A 23496-nucleotide genomic window follows, 5' to 3' on the forward strand; every position below is an offset into this window, starting at 1 on the left:
CTGCGTGGTTACCTAGCAACGAGTGCAACCCGGAAGCCAACACGCCCCATCACCATTGGCTCTACCCGTGCGGCGCGGGGCGGGGGGGAGCCGCTCAGTGTGCGGCTCGCCGAGTGGCGGCTCGGCGCCCTTCCCTTGCAGCCCATTGGCGGGCGGGGCCGAGCCGCGCGGGAGGCGGGAAGCGGGAGGCTGCCGGGGGCGGCCTCGCCTGAGGTGAGGTGAGCGCGGCCCGGGGGGGAGCGGGCAGGGGGGAGGAGGCTCCGCGGGCGGCTCTGAGGGAGGTTAAAGAGCCCCGGGGGCTCCGTGCCCTGCCCCGCCCCGCAGCGGGGCTCCCCGGGCCGTGCTCTCACCTCCCCGGGCCTCCGGTGGCTGACGCCTTCTGCCCGCTGTGGGGCGGATTCCGCCGCCCCCGGGTTGTGCTTTCTGGGGCAGAGACCGCTTAAACTCGGTTCCGAGCAGCCCCCCGTTAACAGACACCCCCCACACACCCCCAGTGTTTGAGGAAAAGCCTCTTCCTGGGTGCGGTTTCAGGGGAGAGGCTGGCCGTGAGCTCCCGGTCTCGTCTCGTCTCTTCTCGCTAGGGCTTCCTTGGTGTTGGCAGAGCCGGTGCTGGAGGTGAATCACGGCACACGGCGGTGTTTCTCTCGTGCCTGTGTTTACACGTTAAAAGTCAGGTGAGGACACAGGTTAGCGAGTTCACGTATCGCTGGAAGACCGCCAACATAAAACTGCTCTTTTGTTCTATACACGCTGAAAACCTGTAAGATGAGTTTCTGTGTCTTTGAGAAACTAGCCGTTTTTTTAAAGCCATACAGGTCTACCGTGTTTTTAATTCAGAATTTTCAGCGTGACAGGGAAACTGACTTTCTTTTATTCTCCAGAGTGAGAAAAATGTGAAATAACACTAACAGAATGGAATAGTCGAGTGAAGGACAGCACATTTCTCCCTCAGAGTAACTACTGCATTACCAGTAAAAGAAACGTGTTGGTTTAAAACATCCCTTTCTTAAAGTCGGTGTCCAACTATACTTTCTCATGGCCGTAAAATAAACGCTGCAAGCAACCCTTGCCAATTGAATCGTGCCTTGCGCCGTCTTGGTGTCTTAGCGTCTTCTGCTAATGGACCTGCAGAATTGGAAAACTGTTGTTTTTTTTTCTTAATAGTCATTTAAACATCCTAAAATATTTTCTGTCCATGGATCCAGGTTCTTATCCCAACAATATTCCACCTGAGAAGTAAAATCTAAAATGATGTATGAATTTCGTTCGTAGTTTGTTGTTGTTGTCGTTTTAAAATTGCCGAAATTCCTACTGTTACTCATCAGATGGCGGTAACTTGTTTTTATCTGTAACAAGGACCGAGCCTGAACAGATGACAAGTAGTATAAATGCCACTCATATACATACCACTTTTGTTAACATGCTGAACTCTTAGCCCTCTTACCAGGTTAGCAGTTTCTACTTGTTTTTGTTTGGTACCATATGTTGTTTCAGGCTTCGCCTGGTTGTTAATGTTGACTTGTTAATACTGTTTTTTATTGCAGTTATAAACCTGAAATAAGCAGGGGAAAAAAAAGCGGCAATGTCTTCTGATGTGTCAGAATATACTATTGGGGGAGTGAAGATTATATTCCCTTGCAAGGCTTACCCTTCACAGCTTGCTATGATGAATGCTGTAAGTAGATTCATGTTAGCATCTGCTGAGCTAATAGCTTATGCTTTGCAGTACCTGTCAGCCTTTAGGAAGCTAGTATGTTAAATTAGGAGCCTCCAATATCTTGAGAATTTCAGTGCAATGTAACTTACTGGTCTCTGTACTGTACAGTGATGTCTGGCCCCTGACGGGGTAATGTTGAAGTACACTTGGATTTGTGAACACTGAGGGCTAAGAATCAAGTTGTATTTTGTAACATGTATGCTTATTTAAGTAAATGTGTTCTAATACAAATTTTATATAATTTTGTGAGAATGTAAAGAGGAAGAGATTTTGTAAACGTCTTTTAAACAGACGTAGTACTTCAGTAAGTTTTCACTTCCATGAGAGTTTCTCTAAAAGAATTATACTTTACATCTAAGAAGTTTTAAACATTTTTTTTTCCTCTGTGGTGCAGTTGCATTTGTTGTCTGACATGTTCTCAGTGTTTTGGCTCTGTAAGATTAAAGAAAGCAAGCTAGCTCCATCAGGTGTTGTGCACAGGTAAGCGTATCACAGTCCCCTGTAAGGGAACCTTACGGAGCATGTTCCTCTTGAGAAAAATACAGCTAAGGCTTGTAGACTTGTGGTTACTCTGAAAGATGATTGGGTGGGATTGTTTTTGTTTTTTACAAGGTAGCAGTTGTCCTGATCTATTATTAGAAGCATAGTTAAAGATATCCTCTTTTTTTTTTCCCTGTTAATTCTGATCTTGTTCTTGTTATTCTCTTTAAAGATAGTTAAGGGCTTAAATAGCAGGCAACACTGTTTGCTGGAGAGCCCCACAGGAAGCGGCAAAAGTTTGGCATTACTTTGTTCTGCATTATCGTGGCAGCAGTCTATGTATGGTAAGTTGTTGTAATGTCTGTTTGCATCATATTTTTACCAAAGTAAGTTATAATGAATTGTTGTTTTTCAGCCTTTGAACGTTTGGTTTCAGGAGTCTAGCTGGGTCTTTGTCCATGGTTATATGTATTGGCTTATTTGCAACGTGGCGTTAGGCAAGCAAAACAGTAACGGCCAGTACTACTAAGCAAAGTAATTGTCGTGTTAAAATGGATTTAGCTATCTGTTATCATAAGGGAATTATATGGCTGTTGAAACTTTAAAAGCAAATACCTGTGGCTGGCAGTTACGCAGACTGAATTGCAAAAGAGGGGTATTTTTCGGTTCTGCAAGTTGTTACAGTTCTTTGCGCTGCAGCTCTTCAAAGAGTGATGACAGCTTGTTCAGTCTGTGTAGCACGTAGAGGGATGTGAGGTTTATAACTGGTACCTAAATGAACTCTTTCATCTTAACGGTTATGGAAGTCTAGTGCTCACGTATAATCCCGGATAGGTTTTAATGGAAGACAAATGACCGTGTCCTTTATCTTCCTTAGAGAAATCACTGCTTAAATCGTCATGTGAAAAGGAAGACAAAGAGCCAGAAGCCTTACCACTGTGTCGCTGTACGTGTCATTCCCAATCGGAGAGCAGTGAGGCTGCTACAAGTGTGAATCATGGTGCTTCTTGTTCTTCTAATAATTATGAAACAGAAAGTTCCATAAAAACTGGAAGCCTGCAAACAAACACAGGTAACTTCGTACATAGGCAGCTAAAAATCTGTTCTAGCAGTAAAATATATAGCCAACAATATCACTTTTTATGCTTTCAAGTCAGGAACTATTTTACCATCATAGTAGCAGAGTGCTCATTGATTCTGCCCTGCATGGAACTGGTAGTCTAGAAATTTCCTGCATCATGTGTCTTAACCATATTTGTAATAAATTCTATTTTTTAAATGTTGCCGCTGCTTACTGCATTTCTAGTAGTGGACATGCATTTTTTTTTTAAAAAACATTTTTTTATTTTTTAGGATGCATGGAAAGCAATACCCTAGCTTCAAAATTGTCTGCCAAAAAAAGGGCATCTCTATGCGAAAGTGAGAGTGATGATTTTCAAGTAGACAGGAAAAGGATTCGTCCTTTAGAAACTGAGCAACAGGTGAGCAAAGTTTATTGGCAGTAAGATTACCCAGGCACAGCTCTCAAAGCTGTCAAATACCAATCAACGTTTCAGGGAAAGGCAGAGAGAATTGTTGAGTCATATCACAGTCATAATTTAGATTGACAGATTCTGTTCTTTTTGTTGTAACAAAGGAGGCCATTGTAGCATTATATTATTCGTAATACCGTGTCCTAAATGGCTTCCTCCATGTTTAAACACTTAATATCCCCAAAGTATATTTATCACCGGTTGATCTGTAATGCATAGTGAAAGTATGAGATTCTAGAGTTGAATGCTCTTGCAAATATATTTGTAAAATACAAATAATGCCATGGTAGAGCTGTGTTTTATTATCTTTTCAAAATGCCTGCTTTCAAATGTAGTTATCTCTTGCCTGTGATGTGGAGTGCGGTATTTCTGTGACGTTTTCTTCATGTTCATCAGTATTGGTATCACGTGATTTAGTACTTATATTCGTATGTGTGCTGTAAATAGCTTCAATTGCTTCAGAGTACTGGTCAGACAGTTTCCTATGTCTAAGTTTTTAGATTAATATGGCTTGAACTTATTTCTTGTTATTTTAGCCATGGAAGTTTTCTTATATTTATAGTATTATAATCTCTATCAGTTTTGTAACGGTGTAAAATAGAAAACCCAAAGCTCAGCAGTAGTTAACTGTTACACATTTTGTTATTGTACTGAACTAGTAATTAGAATTTTATAGCTCTTCCTAAGTGACATTTGTGTAGCTTAGATTTGGTTAAACTGTTCATGAATATTATGATGCACTGTGTTATTGGAACAGATCCAGTGGAAAGCATCTAAAACGAAACATACATGGCTATTGTAAGCACATACTTCAGCCCCATATGTTTTAATGCAGTACTTTGTTTTTTCTTTTCCCCAACAGGTTAGAAAACGGCATTGCTTTGCAAAGGGAGTCCAGCTAGTTGATGCTTTAGAAGTTTATAATCAGAGAAAAAATGGGGAGCTGATTGTTCATTCTGAAAAAAGTGTGAAAAACCTTACTTTTTCTCCCAAACCAGTAAGTAATGTAACATGTTTTACATCATGATTGTTAGTTCAAGAGCATTTTTTTTTGACTGTAAAGAGATTATACGTAACATGTAGCTTGCTAATCGAGTTTTGCAAAACACTGTGCTTCCAGCTGCTTTATGGCCTCGTAACTTGCTTTAAAGTAATATGTTGTCACTATCTATAGGGAGAACTGCAATGGCTTTTACTGCTAATGGTGGTGTCTAACCAACATGGTTTGCAAAGTTATAAGTTATATCTATTCAAGTTGTTCTTGTAAACAGTTGAATTCTTTTAGCCACGGTTTCCCGATAGTTAATAATCTGGCTCAGCTTTCAGCCTGTAAACTTTCAATATGTGGCAGCAGTTCTATAGGATGTGTAAAATTTGTATGTTAGACCTGCATTTATAGTGGGTTTGTGACACCGTAGAAAAACTTGAAACTAGGACCATGGAAATTAGGTGAGATCACTTGACAGTTTGTGGGTGTTGTTCAACTTGCCATTCTTTGTTCTTTGGCATATGTAGTAGATGAGAGACAGCACTTCATATTGAAGTGTGTGCCTTTTAAAAATTCAAAGTAGTGTGGAGGAAGTTGGAGCTAATCTTTACAATATAGTACAACAAAACATTACTAATAAATATTGCATGTGCTTAACAAGAAAAATCCTGTGTTACTGTGATATTTATTTTTATATATGATCGCTTTCATAGCAGAGGTATCACAGAAGTTGAGGTAAAAATACGCAGCTGTTTCTGAAGCTTTCTGCTAGGCATTGGCTGCAATTCTTGGTGTTTGAGTTTTATTCATTTTAGACAAAAGCGTGTTTAAGCAAAACCAGTAGAATAAAAAATACGACACAGTGAGAGAAGAATGTGAGATGCCCAGTTACATTAGTGATGTAGCTCCCATGAGTGCTTATCAAAGGCTGTGACAGAATAGTTCTTGCCAATATTGAAATACAGGAGAACGTGAAATTGTATGAGTTTGAGGCAAATATGAGAGAAGAATGAGGTCTGTCTCTTACTACTTTGTTCAGTATGGAAATCTACCTTCTTTTCAAAAGGCAAAGAACATTCTCCCTTTCCTATTTTGTATGTTGTTTTACAGTCATACCCATCTGTAGGTAACTGTCCTTCGAAGTACAGGGATTTACATGAACGTTTGGAAATGTGCGTGGTTTCAACAAGCATTTGGATTCTCTTAGCTCTTTTCCAACAGCACTTGGCCCTTCATATGACTGAATGTCGCTTTTATTTTAATCAGTGTTTGTTTTAACTTCAAGAGCTGCTTTCCAGTATACTCTGCTCTTGTAAACACAAAACAAGCCAAAAGCTTTGGTATTGCTTTAAGAGACTGGGAGATAAATCTTTTCCTGACAGAAGTAAAGCTGTTTTCTAGGTCATTCAATGGGAAGTAATTTTTATTAGTTTTGGAAAGTTCCACAGATTTTTGAGTAGAGTATGAACGTCAGCTGGTACTTTGAAACACAAAGGCCAGCAGAGTGTGCTGTTGATTTTCAAATAAAAAGACCTTTCTTATTTCATTGTCAGATTTGCTTTGGGTACTTTGTGTGCGTCTGAAAAATTCAATTTACAAGTTCTAGAATCTTCACGTAGTGAAGAAAATGGAAAACTTTCAGTACTCTTAAAAATCAGACTATTATTCAGTGTTTTATTATTTTTAAGGAAACTCTTCATTTTTTGTAACAGCGGTTGAGCTGTAAGCTAGTGCATTATAACACACTCTCCATGGGTCTGATTTTGCAGAAAGACAATACAGTATGCTACTCAAAATTTAAACTCTACGCTGTTTACTGCTTCTTTAGAAAGTAAAATGTAACTGAAGAAGAAATGTTTGTTTCTTTCTTAAGAATAAAAGCAGTAATAATTTCTTTTAAAAAAAATTATCTAAGAATGAAAGGGTAAGGTACTATTTTCCTATGATGAACTTTTACTTTAGCAGACTTGAGAACTTGCCTGATGTCAAGAAGCAGTTGCAAAAAGTAGAACCTTATTTGTCATTATTAGCTTTGCAGCTAAATTTTAGGTTTAAAACATGAAGATTGTCGTGGCATAGGCTGTCAGGTATGAAAATGCTTTTCTCGTGTGGTTTATCTTGATTGAAAGTTTACTGAGATATGTTCAACGGTGTTACTGTAATCGTGCATTTAGGATGACAGAGTCAGTAAAAATATTCATTCTGTTCGGTACATAAATGTTCTGGCATATTGTTTTGGGAAGTATAGCACCTTGAACAACGCACGCATCCTTTGTATAGCTTGTTTTATTTCAGCCAGCCCTGTGCTCAAGGCTGTAGCTCCTTGTCAGGCATTTCTTCATGCAGAGCCCCCTGGAGAGGGACTGGGTGGGTGCCTGCCCAGCAGGAGAGGGGCTGCCCGGTGCTGGTGTGTCAGAACAGCACCTGCAGGGTAGGACCTTCCCTTCTCCCAGGGTGATTGCTTGCTCTCAGCCCAGGGGCTGGGGATCCATTTCTGCCCTCTAGCTGTTAGTTCTTGTGAGAGAGGGCAGTTCTAGGAGGAACTTAAGATGAGAAATTATACCCTTATGGTACTCTGTTACTCCTGTGAAAGCATACGGTCTGAAAAACTGGGGCAGCTGGGCTAAGGAATCCCCATTTATACTTCATTTTAAAAAAAAAAAAAAGTAAACAGTAAATGGAGAGTAGTGTAACAAACACTTGGGGTATCAGAAAACAGCTGTGAAAAGAATCTGTCTTAATGTGCTAGCCTATTGCAGTTTAACATATTGCTTACAACCTCCACAAAGGAACTCGAGTGACTTCTGTTACACATTCCAGGGGACTGGCAGCCTGTTACAATCAGGGTCTGGACTCCAGAATAGGCTAATTTACCGCGATGGGATGAAGAAAGTTGTGGATTTGTATTACACGCTCTCACCTGACACCGTATCTGATCCTTTACCTGCTGACTGACATTTTGAATGAGCTCTTTGAAGCAAGTTCCAGCTTAATTAAAACGTTTGCTTGGTTAGCAGTGATCTGTGAAAGGCTGTGATAAATATTGAACTGGGTTCACCTGCTGGTTACTGCGAGAGGATAAACAACTGCTTTGTGTACTTTAATCAAGAGGCTGCGGCAGCAGCAGAATACTGTGCTTTTTGAGATCATATAAAGGAATAGTTGAAAAGCTCAGGTAATGTCACTGCTGATATCTGACTAGGTTGTGCTTGTGTGATATTTCACACAAGAAGTATTCACTGCTGTATCATTTAGATGGCTTTGTAACCAGGAAATGTAGATGGAGATATGAAGAGCTCCTCTTATCTCTTTGTGTTTCAAAGATCACAGCCTCGGTGTTTGTTTAGCTCTAATTTAAGCGTAGGACAGGTCTGTGGACTTGATTTATTCTTTTATTAATCTGACTTCTACGTTTTTTGCCATATAAATATTGATGTGATAGGCTGTTTTATCTGCCTGCTGACAGAGGTAAAAACAAGCTGGATTAGCCCAAGGTCCATATAGTCTGGTATCTGATCTCTAACATCTGTTACTGGATGTGTCTGATGAAATACTAAGGCAAGTAGAAGAATATATTTTTTCCTTCACCAAAAATAAACAAACAAACAAACAAATAAAAATCTCTGTCCCAGATTCAAACAGCTGAAAATGGGTTCGGGTCTGAAGCCAGAGAAAATTGTTTTATTGTGAAATAGTTTTCTGTTGTCTTAATATTAAACATTTATACTCAACTGCCTCCCCCACCTATAGATTCTTTCGTAAATAAATTGAAAAGTTTTCTAAGTTGGGTATGGTTTAGGCAGTATCTCTGCGCTACGGGTCTGCAGGTCTGCACTTTGAGGTGATGTTACTCTAGGAACTCCCACATTGGCCCTATCCCTTTGTTCGGTCAGAAGGTACGTGCTCTCCTCTTCCTGTAGCAATGGCAGAATAACACCACCGTGTTCGTTTCTGCTGTGTGATATTGATAGTAAATTGTCTTATAGAAATACTGAACTACAATAGCTTGCTTTTCATAAAATTTAAAGATGGCCAAACCATTTTCTAAAGGACAACGAAGAATTCAAGTGTAATAATGAAAATAACACAAACTAAACTGTTTTTACCATTTTGTTAAAGCTTCCCTGTGTTATAAGGGATGTTCTAAGAAGGTTTTTATTTATTTATTTGTTTAGGGCTGATGGCGTCTGTGGCTTTCAGAAATGTTATGACTACTGCTGGCAGTGTTATACTTTTAATGGTCACTATAAAAACCAGTCCAAGTTTATAACTTTCTTACTGTTGATTTTTAAAAAAGCTTTTTCAAAGTAGACGGTAACATTTTAAAACTGACACAGTGGCTGAAGTGCTTCTTAAAGCCAATATTATATCCATTTCAAACCTTATAACAAAATCTTTTAAGGCCACCTGTAAAATACTGTTCTTAGGTGAAAAGGCTTATAAATTACACTCTTAAGTCTTCTTCTGAGAAGAAGTATATATATTTTTAAACCCATCACAGAAGAGGTTTCTGTTCATGTGTATGCAGTTCAAATAGAATAGGAAAATGTGCGTATCCGTTCATATGTGTTAGACCAACTTCTGCGAAATAGCTGCTCGATTGCTCTTACTGTTTTATTACTTCTATTTGGCCAACTGCATGTGGGGCGTAGCGGTAGCAGTGAAGTACTAGTGCCATGGTGTCATCTTTGAGTTCTGCAAATCCATTTTACCTCAGAAAACACAATCTAACTCGAATCCAGATGAAAAGCTACGTGCATTCCTAAAGGCCCTACGGAGTGACTAGACTGCTTCTGAGGCATTACTTGTTAGCATTGTGATGTGAAGGTCGTTATTTCAAAGAGAAAAATAGAATATCCTTGCTAGAAATATCAAGGTACAATTTGCATTGCAGTTTTCTGTGCGAGTACAAACTGAGTCGAGTATTGGCACATATGTAACATATACCATATGTCAGCTGTTTCCTGCTTCGCTGCTGACAAGAGCCCCATTCATAACTCTTCTTTTTATCCTTTCGGTGAATAAGTAATTATTCAATATAGAAGGCAGGATATTTGGAACCGGCCATTTAATGTGGCAGCACAGCGTAATGAAATCCGCAGTTACTGGCAACCTGAGAGGGGCAAGTAACAATTCCAGCACGGGTGTAACTTTATCTGCTTTGAGGGCCTGTTTATTTGGCACATCAGTGAACCTTTTATCCCAGTGAGTGACAGCTCCAGGAGAGCTACGTTTACATGCCTTGTATCGTGTATTGTAATATTTAATGGGGGACAAGGCTGAGTGGGACCGAGGGTAATGTGAACTTGCTTTTCCTCCGAGTGGAGGCTAAAAGACAGCTTGATCCCCCGAATTGTGGTGTAACACACAGCATGATTTAGCATTTGTTTATAATGGATAATCTTACTGATTACAATTAAAAGGGGAGGGAGGAATATCTGAGCTGGCAGCTACACGTTGTTACTTGCACTATCAAACTGAAAACCAAATACAAATCCTTTTATACTAGAGGAATTCGTTATCTTTATAGCAGATGTGTGTAGACTTGGCTACTCATGAGTTACTTCTTTGCCATGCATCTTTTCATTCTAATTATTACAATTTTGTGACAGTTGTTCAGGTATTTTATATTATAAAAGACGTTAAAAAGATGGTGCTTCTCAGGAAGAAAAAAAAATGTTTAACAAATATTTTACAGGATTCATTTCTGTTTTGAACTATCCCCTATTTTGTCTTTTATTCTCATAGTTTCTAGACATAATAGCATGTCAAATATGTTTCTAATGGAGTACATATGAGGCAGTCTGTTTTATCTACAAACAGATTTCATTAAACTGTCTAGATTTCTCTTACTATACTGAAAAATGTTCTCAGTATTTTAATTTGGGTACCTAGTCCCAAGGTTTTCTTCCTTTAAGATCCTGGTCACTTCTTATTTTGTAACAGAAGTGTCCTTATGCCCAAGTTGAAATGTGAGAAGTTTCTTTACTTTATTCACATGCGTATTACATGTGTAAATACTCCATGGGAGTAGCAATTCTTTCCGCAATTAAGTTATGATAAGGTTGTACCTAACGATTGCAGAATGTCTTTTAAGAAATGTTAAAGCATGCACATCACATCCTCTCATGCCTGAAAATCTTAACTTTTTGCAGTTTGATAAGCCGACCTGGTGATTTAACAGGATATCTTGAACTATCCCAGAGGGCATTTTCTAAATAGACTATAAACAGATTTGGCATGTTCATCTTGCAGTGGGATTTTGTTAATCTTTTTTTGTTTTGGGTTACAGTCTGTCAGCTCTTGCACTGAGTGTTCCTGTTCTTCTGGAAAAGAAGCTCATAAAGATGCTAGCAACACAAAGAAGAAAGACAAAGGAGATCAGTTGTTCGTTCCCAAGATATTTTTTGGAACACGAACACACAAACAAATATCCCAGATTACCAGAGAGTTGAAGAGAACAGCGTATTCCAGTGTCCCTATGACAATTCTTTCTAGCCGGGATCATACCTGTATTCATCCAGTGGTGTCTAGTAGTAGTACTAACAGGAATGAACTGTGTGTAGAATTACTGGAAGGAAAACATGTGAGTAATTTCGTTTCAGAAAATGACTATTTGCTTAAAAATATTAAGTAAAAGGTAGTGGAACCGTTACTTTACAATTTTGATTTCTTCAAGCTATGTTGGTTAAATGCATCTGGTAACGTGGTTCAAATTAAATATCAGTTATTAGCAAATGTTGATACACAGTACCAATACTGAAAAATATGTGATAGGAATAATATAGTTGATTATACTTGCAAGTTTAGCTGCAATTTCAACAAAATTTTGTTTCACTCAAATTATTTCCCGTAAAAATGATGAAGTTACGCATTCAGGAATGGTGCCTTTGCACTTCATACACACAAACAACAAAAGTAAACTTTGGTAATGCTGCATACAGTGTGTGGGATAAAATTGTTGTCCAGTTATCTTTATTTTTCTAGGGATTTAGTTTCTTGTATCATATATATAAATGTTAAGAACCCTTTCTTTATCGAATTAACCACAGCTGATCCATCCATATTAATCTCTTCATGGTATGTTTTTCATTATTGCCCATCGTATAAAGTAGCTTTTAAAAATGTTCCAGTAAATAAAGCCAAATGCAGATAATGACTATGAAGGTTTTAAGCTTACTTGTTTTTTCTGTCTGTGCTCATGTGCTTTCAGGGCAAGTCCTGTCCTTACTATCATGCTGTTCATAAACTCAGTGAACACCATGCCCTACAGTCCGCACATAACCTGTACCAAGCTTGGGACATTGAGGATCTAGTCAGCCTGGGAAAGAAGCTTCGTGCCTGTGCATATTTTGCAGCCAGAGAGCTCATGGTGGGAGCAGATATTGTATTTTGTCCTTATAATTATCTCCTAGACCCACAGATACGGGAGAGTGTAAGTATATTTTTAAGAGATTGCAATAACTGAAGTTAAAGTGAAGTTTAAAAAACAACACCCAAACAAACAAAACCCACCAAAATATTAGGTTCACTGGCCATGGTCAACTGAAATCCTGTTTATATCCAAATATAATGTATGAATAACTCCTGGGTTAAGTAATTTTTTTCTTTTCTTTTTCTTAAATGGATGTTTCTGTATTCCAAGTAATGCTTCCCCTGTTCTTATATTGTAGCTAATTGGTCACGTTTTTTTTTAATCAGTGGAAAATAAACCCATGTAAACTTCACAGTTGTTGGACTTGTGGAGTGTAGTATATCCAGATTATATTCACTCAGGCTGAGCTAAGGCTTGTTTTCTCCTGTTTTTTTTCTAGGCTACAGAAACTGGATCAGAAAGATGAAAACTTTGTGTTGCTTGCACCGTAATGTAGAATAGGCGTTTTTTAAAAACAGGATCCAGTTAGCTGCTGTTTCTCATTATAGTATTTTACTCTGTTTCACTAGATAACCATTTTATTTTTCAGATGGAAATTAACCTAAAAGGCCAAGTAGTCATTTTAGATGAAGCCCACAATATTGAGGACTGTGCTCGGGAGTCAGTAAGTTTCAGTGTTACAGAAAGTCAACTCAGAGCTGCTCGAGAAGAGCTAGATTCCATGGTCAATAACAACATTAGGCAGAAGGATCATGAGCATCTACGGGCTGTGTGCTACTCTTTGACAAAGTAAGGCAACTCTTTTTAATTGCATTATGTCAGTATTTTTAAAAAACATCATTTAGACTCCTTTTGCTAATGCAATTTGCTGGTTACTGTGTTGCATCAAATAAAATGCAATAGAAGTAGACTTCTGACTATGCAGTCACCTGATTTTTGTTCATTTGAGGAGTACAGAGGATTTCTTTTTGTTTTAAATCCCCCTTACTCTAGAGGAAGCATTGAAATTTGTTTAAAAATGTGCTATGCTCTTGAATGTACTGATATTTATGGGGCTTACTGTCCTAGTCTATGAAGTTCAGTATGAAAATTTTACCTGAGGTGAATCAATTGTCTTTTAAATGCTTCTGTTTGCTTATTTGACGAGTAGTAATAGCACTGCTTTGTCAAAGCATTAATTAGTGCACATTTAGGAAATGCTTTGGGAGTCTTCGACAGGAAGTGTTTTGATGCATGTGTTTAAAGTAGCGTTAGAGAGACATTTTTTCCCTCAAGACTATTCTGTGCTGAAGCTGGAGGGCTGAAGCTAGAGGGAAGTTCTACCAGAACACTGTTGTCATGTATAGCTGAAATAGGAGTCATTTATTGGTGCAGTAAAAGACTGCCAACTTCGTTACAGAGAGCATCGGTAGTGACACTTAATGACTAAAAATGTCAACCGCTCCCATTATAATGGTGTTTTAAGTTGCTTCTATCTTTGCTGTATTTGAGTACTTATACAGCGCTGAAACTTTGTTTCTTGAAATTTATTCTGGGTCTTTTATCTATTTTGTCCATGCTTAAAATTGAGTAAGTTCCTAAATCTACTTTAGTAATAATCCCTGTGCCTCTATGTTTTGGAACAGATTCGTCATTTTTGAAAGTGAATTTATCAATCATGCCCTTTATTTTTCTCGTAAAACTTGGCTCAAACTTGAGCAGAGAGTTAAAGCTCTGACAAACTGCTGTACGTACAAATTCGCAGCACAGACTCGTTAAACTTGTTAGAGCATTCAGGTAACAACTCTTTGCACGTGCATGCACTGTCCTCTTTGAGCTTCTGATTATTCTGAGGCATGAATTGTCTACACGGTGTTACTGATCATTCTTTCTCCCTGGACTATATCGGCAGAATACGGCTTTAATGATTAGCTTTTGTACTTACATTGAAACCAAAGATAAGCTGAATTTCTCAGCACCTGCCTTGTTGGAACACAAGTGTCACGGAGCTCAGTGAATAGAGAAACATCGGTGATTGAGAGAGTGCTGGTAGAAGCACGAGCTGATCAGTAAGGCAGATAGAAACTGAAAAAATTAAAAATGTTCTCCCCTTCTCTGCTTCTTTTTGCCCTTCTTCCTACGAAGGCAAAAGTAGTAAAAGCAAACAAACAAAACAAACCAACCAACCAAACAAACAAAATAGTTAAAACCCGGAAAGTGTAGAGGTAGAATTGGAAGGAGAGGATCTCAGCAGAAGCTGCAAATCATGGGAGGGGCTGGAAGGAGAACAGAAGCAAATGGACTGACGGCAGAAGCTTGGGAAGAAGCGAAGAAAAAAAAAAAAGAGGGCACAAGGGCATATTTTGCATGGAGTAGGAACATGAGAAAGTTGAAACAATGCCAGAAGGTTCTGTCACTGGTGGAGAATTTGGAATTCGGCTCTCTAGTCTTAATTTTTGAACCTTTCATTTGAGGGATTCAGGGACTGAGAGTTTAGAAATGCACAACTAGTGAAACCTAGAATGACCAAGTCAGTAGAATAAAAGTGAATAATGGTACCAGTGGCTTTGAAGTTAACTGAACTCTGTTTCAGTGCATGTCAAATCATTGTTTTGTTATGTTGGTGGTTGGTGGAATACACCTTGCAGTACGCTACAACAAGTAGTTTGTCATTTTTCCTGTCCTTTCTCTACCCTGAGTGTTAATGTTTGTGTCAGAGAAATGATTTTTGTTTTTCTTTTTTTGCAGTTAATTCTCCTACTTTGGAAATTTCAAATATTCAGAGTTAGTAAAAGATGAGAATAGCATGGCTGGAGATTTAATTGCCTCAAGCTTTTTAACCTTATCAGAAAAACTAAGGTTGATTGTCTTGGCAAATCTGCAAGCAGTATGTAAAGCCGTTGGAAAGCAGAAGACTGGGTGTAAATTGCCAGTAATTGGTAATATGCTGTTGCAGAAAGTGACATGGCTTTGCCAAATGCGTGGGCAATTAGAAGAACCTTATTTCAGTTATAAAGGTCTTGGGTCCCCATTCCAAAAAGCACTTAAGCATGGGCTTAGTGCCACTGAGGTGCTAAAATGACCTTTCTGAGGAGCTTGAAGATATACCAGTAGAGGCATACTGGCAGGCTTTTATGATGCGATGCAGATTTACAAGGACAATTTAGATGGGATGGCTTGCTCCGTTGAACAAACAGTGGGATTTTCTGGTAGGAAGCGAAGGGCCAAATATACTTTCTTGAACAGAAGGCAGCTTGGAACATTTGCTGAATCTTTTCCTGAAAATATTGCATACGCTGATTTTTACTTCAAAATTGTAGATATCTGGAAATGAAGCTAATTTTATTTATTTACTGCTTTACTCTAAAATAAATTCTCGTTCTAAATAGAGTATCAGGTATTCCAAGTAAGCGATTTAATGTTAGATTTAATTGGATGGGGTTTATTCTAGAATTTACCTTTTTTTGCAATGCTTTAGTATTAGGTTAGGAAGGTGATTGTTTCAAGTTTGTGTTTATAGCAGAACCATTTTAAAAGTATGCAACGGCATTTAAAGTTCAGAACAGGAAAACAGAATTTTAACATTTCCTGGAATGTTTTACTCATTTATTCATGTTTTTCATACTCACCTTTTCCGATCTATAGTTCCAGGTCTTTTTGATTTTACATTTGAGGAGTAGGGGCCAAATACTACACTGGTGAACTTCTGCCTGTGTTAGTGATCATCATTCCTTAACAAGATAAAGCAAATTATGAAAGAAGTAATTGGCATGGTAGTATTTATGGATTTTTGTTTGCAAACCCAGCAAAAGGGAAGGTTTTTTAATTGTTCAGTTGTACAGATGATTTACAGTGACAGGGCAGGAAATCTGGAACTGAAACAGTTACTAAGCCTTGTTGCTTTATTTGATAACGATTAACTGATTTTACAGATACATATTTTGAACTATTGTAGAAATGACAGCTGTCTTTCTGATGCCTCCTGCTTGTTGATGAAACAGACAGCTTCGGCATTTCCTGAGAAAGAGGGAGCCTGCCTGCTTCTCTAGACAGAGGGAAAAAATCTTGTAATTCTGGAGACATACTTTGGTAGTGAAAATCTTAGCTGTGCCACAGATGAGATGATCTGCATGTTTACATCCTGTTTTTAGAAGTCCTGTCACATATCGCATTGTCAGTACGGTTATAATTCTGCTTAGTTTTCAAGTTGTAGCAGAATTATGAATATCTGTAGCTAGGTTAAAATAGGCAATTTATATTGTATTGTCCAACCCTGCCTTACTGTGTATAGATATTAAAAGGAGTCATTTCGGGCCTCAAGATTTGTTTAACAGGGAAATCTGCAATTGAGAGGATGACAAAGTAATGAGTGGCTTTAAAAACACAGCAGAAATCTTTCTTAAATGAGCCTGACATCTTATAAGAACAGATTATATTCTAATCCTTCTTCCTTATTATAGAGATATTACATGATGATAAAATATAAATATATGGGGACAGGTTTTCCTCTCATTTCACTGAGCTGCCTCAAGAGCAGCTTCCACAGACATCATTTCAACAGTGGAAAAAACTGGCATAAGGAAGAGCAGGATTCAGCTACCTAAATGCAGCGTTTATCACCTTCGTCTCAGAAGTGTGGTGCCATTTTTCGAGGTTCAGTTTGTTTTGTACTTGTACTTGAAATGTATCTCTAAGTTTATGCTAAAGTTATTTCTGATTTCTCTCTTTTACAGCTGGTTAAAGGAGAGCTCTAGCCAACTTGTAGAAAGAGGGTATGAAACTTCCTGTAAGGTTTGGAGTGGAAAAGAAATGCTGAACATTTTGCACAAAATGGGAATAACCAATATTACGTTTCCCATTTTACAGGTAATGCTGTAAGCTCTAAAAATCAGTACCAGAGATGTTAAACGTCTTAAAGTACCCGTAAACTAAATGTTAACACATCTGTTACTTTACTGCAATTTTGAAAAGCTGTCTGAAAATTATACATGATGAAAACCAGGAGTAATCCATTTAAGCTACTGGAACTTGTGGAGAATCTGCCTTTTAAAGGATAAAATTGATCATGTACAATTATTGAAATCGAACTGGTTAGTCAGTGATAGCATTGTCTGTACTATCCATCTACATTTTTATTGACTGTTGAAATGTACTTAGAGTATTTTCAACCTCATCTGTCCTTTTTGTGTAAGCCAAATATGTTAAAAGAATTGTTAGTTTTCCTTCTCAATTCTGTCTTCAGTCTGACTTTATAGGTGGCTTACATAAACTTTTAAAGCAGCGTGCTAGTCGTCTTGTATCTGTGTTAGCTTTGCTTTCGAGAAGATAACTGAGAATGTTAATATGGAATTTGTTTTGCCTCTTACAGAAACACCTTTCAGCTATCTTGGAAAAAGAAGAAAAAATATCAATGTTTGGTAGAGAGGAGCTTATTGAGATACCGGTTGTGAGCCCTGCCACACAGATTGTGCTAAAAGGCTTATTCATGGTTCTTTTATGTCTTTTTAAAGATAATAGCAGGTCAGTGCAAATGCATAACCTGAACAGTGTGGTGGTGTTTAATTCAGCTTACCAAATTGTCCATTTCATTTGAACAACATTTTGTTATAGTGTCCAGCTTCTGAGCAAAATTAAGATTTCAAAAAGCTTTGGAAAATCTACTTATTTCGGAAGAATTTATTGAGAATTAATTTAAATACTATCAAAATACATTTTTTCATTCATGAATGAATTCAAATGTTGAAGAAATTTATTTGAGGGTTAGAGGTAAATTTTCTTGATGCATTGCCAATTTAAATATGCTTCATGGATTTTATTTTTCTCCATAGCACTTATCATTTGACTTTTGGATACTAACATCAGCAGTTAGTAAAGCTTTCTGATTTAGATCTTATTTTAAAAATTTTAATTATTGTGAAGCTTCATTATTTATCTAAATGGGAAACTGGCAACTGTTGAAATTTTAAACCTAGAGCAGAGTTACCTAGTTCTAGTGAAAGGTTTATATGCTGCACGGTCCATAGCTTTTCTTTTTTTAGACAATATAGTGTATGAGATTATTTTTTAAGCTTTAATTATAAATGCATTGTAGTGATGCTGTCTTTGATTTTTATGAGCTTAATGCTTACAGTTTGTTTAACTGTAGTTTTGATTAATATTTATATATCTCTGTATAGGTATGCGGATGACTACAGAGTTGCTCTACAACAAACGTATACTTGGATGAATGAAAACCAGCCTGATGTTTCAGATTCCAGTGCCTTCTTTACAAATACCAAACAGAAAAGGAAAGCGCGTCATAAAACTGTAGTCCACATGCTTAATTTTTGGTGCTTGAATCCTGCTGTGGTAAGCTGGGTAGGAAGTAGAAGGGCTTAAGTGATTTTATATGATAGCAATTACATGTAAGATCTTAAAGTGATTACATCCATTCTCTGAATTCCTTCTTTTCTCTCTCTAACTTAGGCTTTTTCAGACTTAAATGATGTCAGAACAATTGTTCTGACATCTGGTACGCTCTCTCCAATGGATTCATTTTCTTCAGAACTTGGTGTGAAGTTTTCTATTCAGCTGGAGGCAAATCATGTTATTCGGAACTCGCAGGTAAACTCTCCTGAGGTGTAATGCTGTCCATTGTGAAATGAACAGTAACTTGAAAATAAAAATGGTGGCAGACTCTTCCTGTAAGTAGGAAGGAAATGTATAGAACAGACTATTACATAGATTAATGCAATTGTAAGTTTTCAAATGAAAAAGAGAGCAATACTTAGACATCCCCTCCATGGGAAAATCTGAAGCTAAGCTATTTTGGTAATAACCATCTCATCTCAGTTACTGCACTCTCTCTTCTGTTTTTAAGTACTCAAACTCGTTTGCTGAGAAATAATCTCAATATTTTTCTACACATTTGATGTTTCATGATTTAACATAATGTAATTTCATACAGTTACTGTCAGTGTCAGTTTAGTATTAACTTTTTGAATTTGAAATACGCAAGGTTTGGGTTGGCACCATTGGAGCAGGCCCAAATGGTCGGAAGCTGTGCGCCACATTCCAACATGCAGAGACCTTTGAGTTCCAAGATGAGGTGGGAGCACTTCTGCTTGCAGTGTGTCAAACAGTTGGCCAAGGAATTTTGTGTTTTTTGCCATCCTATAAGGTAAGGAAATTTTACTTCATATTTTCCCTTTAAAAAACATATGCTCTACTTGAAAAATGTAATGTGATTTTTTCTTTTTTTAAGCATTAATATATATGAATGGTTATAGAATAAATATATTGTAATAATTATATTGTGATTTCTTCAATCTCATATTGGCTGGCATGCAAATTTGTTTTTGTGAAAAAGCAGACTCATATTTGTTTTCAACAATGTTTGTATCTCAGTTAATATAAAAGGAGTACTAATTTTTTTTTGATTATTTTTTTTTAAAAAACCAGACCGTTCTGCATTTTTTTCTGCAAAACAAGGAGTTTTTTTCCTTCTCTGTGTGTCTTTAAAGCATTGCAGTCATCAGTGCAGTTACTGACAGTAACCATTAGGTGACCACATTAGACCAGGTAATGTGCAATCAGTGAAAAAAGCAGATTACTGACTATAAATTTATTTAACCTAGCTCACAAAACTGTGTACTTATACACAATGTTAGCAGTCTGTAAATAAATTTTGCATTCAGTTTATTTTAGTAAGGAGTTTGAGGGCATATTTCAGTTTTCACTAGCATCACTATTCTTTTACTAAGGTGTGTAACGTTAAGCAGTATGTGGTAGTTGATCTTATTGTATACAAACCTGACAAACACCTCTGAAAGTTTTTTATGAGAATAGTAATCTGAATTGAAAGTATGGAGAGACTTTGTAATGACATTTAATAAAGAAGGAAAGAGATTGCTGGACAGCTCTGGTACCCTTCCCCCTCTCACTGCCCTTATGCTTCACTGAAAGGTCACCTAGCTAAACACGTTGAGTGTTTTTTCTTTGTGGGAACACTTCCATGAACCCAGTGAAAGTATTGATAAATATAAATTGCAGACAATTGAAGGATGATATTTTAAAATCACATTGCCAATATCTTTCTATGGATGCCCTTTTTCATTCCACTTCTTCTTTTATTCTGGATTGGGTTGCCTTTAAGACTAAGAGATTAATATGTTGAAAATACAGAATAATGTAAACGTAAGCATATTAGTGCAGGGAAAACAAGGCATTTTTCTTTCATCATCCTACGGAATATTGCTTACCTGCACATTTGCATTTCAAAACTGCTTTTCAGACTTTCATGGGGAAGTTGCTAGATCGCATGAAAAACTGCACCTTTTAAAGAAATGGTTCAAGCCTATCAAGATGGCAATAATATAGCTGGTCATGTACCTCACTGAATGAACTATTATGAGTTAAGCAAATTTTTGAAGGTATCAAATTGTTTTATGAATTGCACTTTCTGCTTTTGAATAAGTGGAAAAAAAGTCTGTTTAAGTGTCTTAGGAGTTTGAGTGCAGTGCTCTGAATTTGGAGTGCCATCAGTGTATCTCTTTTCTATCAAGTTAAACTGATGGAGTTTGAATTTAGGCGTGTACATTGGATTTCAGTTTGGTTAGTTACAGATGTGTTTTTCGGTTCAACGTTCTGTTTTAGTTTTGTTTAAGAATTTCTGGCTCAGCAGTGATGTTCTTTGCTCTGCATGCCTACAGAAGCCTTGCTTCTTAGATGGCTCTGTCTGTTTCAGTGCTTCACTTTCAACCACTCATACACATCTTGGCCTGTTTGCCCAAAAATCTTTGTTAATTATCCCTAAGTATTTGCTTTGTAAATAATGTTAACTTTATTTTTCTGCAAATCCCATTTTAACTTAATTCAAGTAGTAAAATATATGTTACTTTCTTTGCTTGTATATAACGAGAGTACTAGAGACAGAAATTGCATCTTACTGCACTTTCATGCAATTCAATTTGAATTTCATAGACTTTAATTCGTTTTGATGAAATATATCTGGATTTCCTTTTCTGTTTTGAGAATAGTAAATTAACAGTTTCTAGCCTCAGCCATTGGGAATAAAAAGAATGGAGGTATGTGTAACACTACCCACAGGAAGCGGAAGTAGAGAACCCAGTCATGATGCAGTGTGTCATGATAAACAGTTTTGGGAGCCTAGAGCCAGGAGGCGAGAAGTCTTCTCTCCTTGCTTGTCCTGTTAAAACACAATTACACAATGTCAGAAATAAAATTATGGCAGAAGTACAACAAACTAAATCATTTCAACTTCTTCCAAGCCTGACAGTTAAGGGGCTTCTGTAAGTAATGTTTCTTCCTCTATATTTTGCCTAGAATTTCAGGTTGCTTTGTAAATGCTACGTAGTCAACCAACATTAGGTGAAAATGATGACCGATGTATTCATGTTAGTGCTGGTGAAACAAACTCAACCAGAAATATAGTGATTCGTTTCAGACTTCTGAAGTGCTTAATAGAAAAAATCTTACACTCGCCAAGAAGAGATACCAACATACTTGAAAGTTTCTATGTGTGAATAAATGGAGGGCAAGTAAATTTCAAAATGTCACCACATTAACCTAATCATAAGATGAGAAAACTGGATGCTTCATCTAGAACATCAGAGGTGAACATTATAAATGTCACCAAAGTATGTTGCTGTAGGAGCTAGCGTATTAGTCACACAGTCCTTCCAGTGCCAATGTGTGCCGAAAGCATCCATTAACGGCTTCCATTTTTCTCCGTTAGTATTTCTTCAGGTAGATTGCGACCTGGGAGATTCTGGATTTCTTTGAAAAAGTTGTCAGTTGCCAGGAGGAGTTAGTAGTCACTTGTCTATATTTTGCTCTGGCAAAAAATAGCCTTAAATCTTTGATATGTCATCCATACTTCTACTACAAGGCAAAGAGATGCTGTGTAGTTTCTTAGCTCTGTAGTAGCCAAGTGACCTGTAACTATCCAAATTAAGAGCTTCTCACAGTTATCTAATACCTGAGAGAAACTGGAAAGAAAAACACCACTGCCTTTTGTTTGGCTCTGTTTTGTTTGCCCATGTAACAGTGTTCTTCTTGCTCTACCTCCCTTACTTTTGTGCTCAGTTACCACATTTTATTTTTAAATTGTAGTTCTCTGGGGTAGACATGATGCCTAACATGCATGTTTGCAGGATGACAAGCAATGCAAAGCCTGATCTCAACCTTTTGAGCATCCATTAACTGATGTAGCTGTAATGAAATGTATATTTGGCATATAAAGTAGAACTTTGTTATTGCTTCATATTTTAATGATAGTTGTATGCTTTTTGTGTAAGAAATTAATACTTAATTTTCCACATATCATATAAAAAACATTTTATTGGCAGATAATTTTTATTCATTAACAGTCAAACAGTCTAAAGCTATGCTAGTGTTAGTAAAATAACCAGTTTCTTGAAAAATGAAATGAGACCAACTCCTTTCACATCAGTGTCACTGAACTGCCGTTACCTAAAAAAAATAATAATTCATCTGTCCCCTTTTTCTTTTTTTTTTTTTTAATGAGAGCAACTGTAGCAGAAATCCCAGAACAATTATGCAGAAGAGGTCTGCCACCTTGTTATAGGTGTGTAATTTGAAATTACTAGATAAAGGCAGAAGTAGAGGAAAGAAGTATAAAAACTTGCCTTTATCTTAATTATTTGATTTTTTTTTTTCATGGAAGAGTGACTGCATATGTACAGCAAATATTTGAGATCAATAATGCGGTGGAGGAAAAAAGTATGAGAAGGAAGCAATGCATCAGATATACATCTCCACGTTTGGTAGTTTTCTGTTATAAACAGCTCTGATGCCATGTTTCAGAATAGTCTACAAATAACGTGATTTTTTGTAATTATCAAACTTCTGTCATGTTGACCTTTTTTAAAAAAAAGCTTTATCTTAACATTTACTAAATAGCCATCATCCTGGTTGCGTTTTAGGGATACTTAAAAACATGCTGTTGATACTGTGCAACAAAAATGCATTTATGTGAAAATCAGTAGCAACTCCAGGAAAAACACTCTATAAAAGAGAATATCAGAAGGTGAAAAGATTACTCAGAAATCTAAGATGCTTTTAAACAAGATTAAGATAAGGACCATTAGGGTTCATGTCGCCGACCTGTCTGCATTAAGATATATCTTGCCTGGTGCCTGCATCTTAGATGATTCATTCAATATGTGTCATATCAAAGTCAAGGTATCCAGCAAGGAGAAAAATGCTAATGCTTATAAATTTTAGTGATAATCCATCATGATGAATTAACTGACCTTTCTTTAGTAGCTCTTTTACAAAATAAGCTTTGGACAATAATGTTAATGTTTTTTTTCCCTGTCTTTTTTTTTTTTTAAGGCATTGTTGGTTAATTTGTATCTGCTAATTGTTGAGTCATAATTTGGAAGTAAAATTTTTAAAATAA

The 23496-nt window shown here is 37.2% G+C and overlaps 1 protein-coding gene across 6 annotated transcripts in view; it reads left to right on the plus strand.

Annotated features, from left to right (window-relative positions):
- The first annotated feature begins 54 nt into the window (after positions 1 to 54).
- The window catches only part of BRIP1 (BRCA1 interacting helicase 1), a 102586-nt gene continuing 79144 nt past the window's right edge, over positions 55 to 23496 (plus strand). For 2 of the 6 annotated variants that reach the window (XM_050714728.1, XM_050714730.1), the window contains exons 1-14: positions 135 to 218; positions 1545 to 1675; positions 2430 to 2541; positions 3075 to 3269; positions 3551 to 3678; positions 4592 to 4726; positions 11010 to 11303; positions 11931 to 12152; positions 12682 to 12881; positions 16805 to 16937; positions 17440 to 17591; positions 18248 to 18419; positions 18537 to 18674; positions 19069 to 19230. In XM_050714728.1, coding sequence (XP_050570685.1) covers positions 1583 to 1675; positions 2430 to 2541; positions 3075 to 3269; positions 3551 to 3678; positions 4592 to 4726; positions 11010 to 11303; positions 11931 to 12152; positions 12682 to 12881; positions 16805 to 16937; positions 17440 to 17591; positions 18248 to 18419; positions 18537 to 18674; positions 19069 to 19230 — 2136 coding nt within the window. In that variant the 5' untranslated portion in view covers positions 135 to 218; positions 1545 to 1582. Of the gene's footprint in view, positions 219 to 390; positions 675 to 1544; positions 1676 to 2429; positions 2542 to 3074; positions 3270 to 3550; positions 3679 to 4591; positions 4727 to 11009; positions 11304 to 11930; positions 12153 to 12681; positions 12882 to 16804; positions 16938 to 17439; positions 17592 to 18247; positions 18420 to 18536; positions 18675 to 19068; positions 19231 to 23496 lie in introns of those variants that run through there. The other 4 variants (XM_035560916.2, XM_035560914.1, XM_050714729.1 and 1 more) reach the window with 4 other exon arrangements.

Source organism: Cygnus atratus, chromosome 20, assembly GCF_013377495.2.
Source record: "Cygnus atratus isolate AKBS03 ecotype Queensland, Australia chromosome 20, CAtr_DNAZoo_HiC_assembly, whole genome shotgun sequence".
Classification (NCBI taxonomy): domain Eukaryota; kingdom Metazoa; phylum Chordata; class Aves; order Anseriformes; family Anatidae; genus Cygnus; species Cygnus atratus.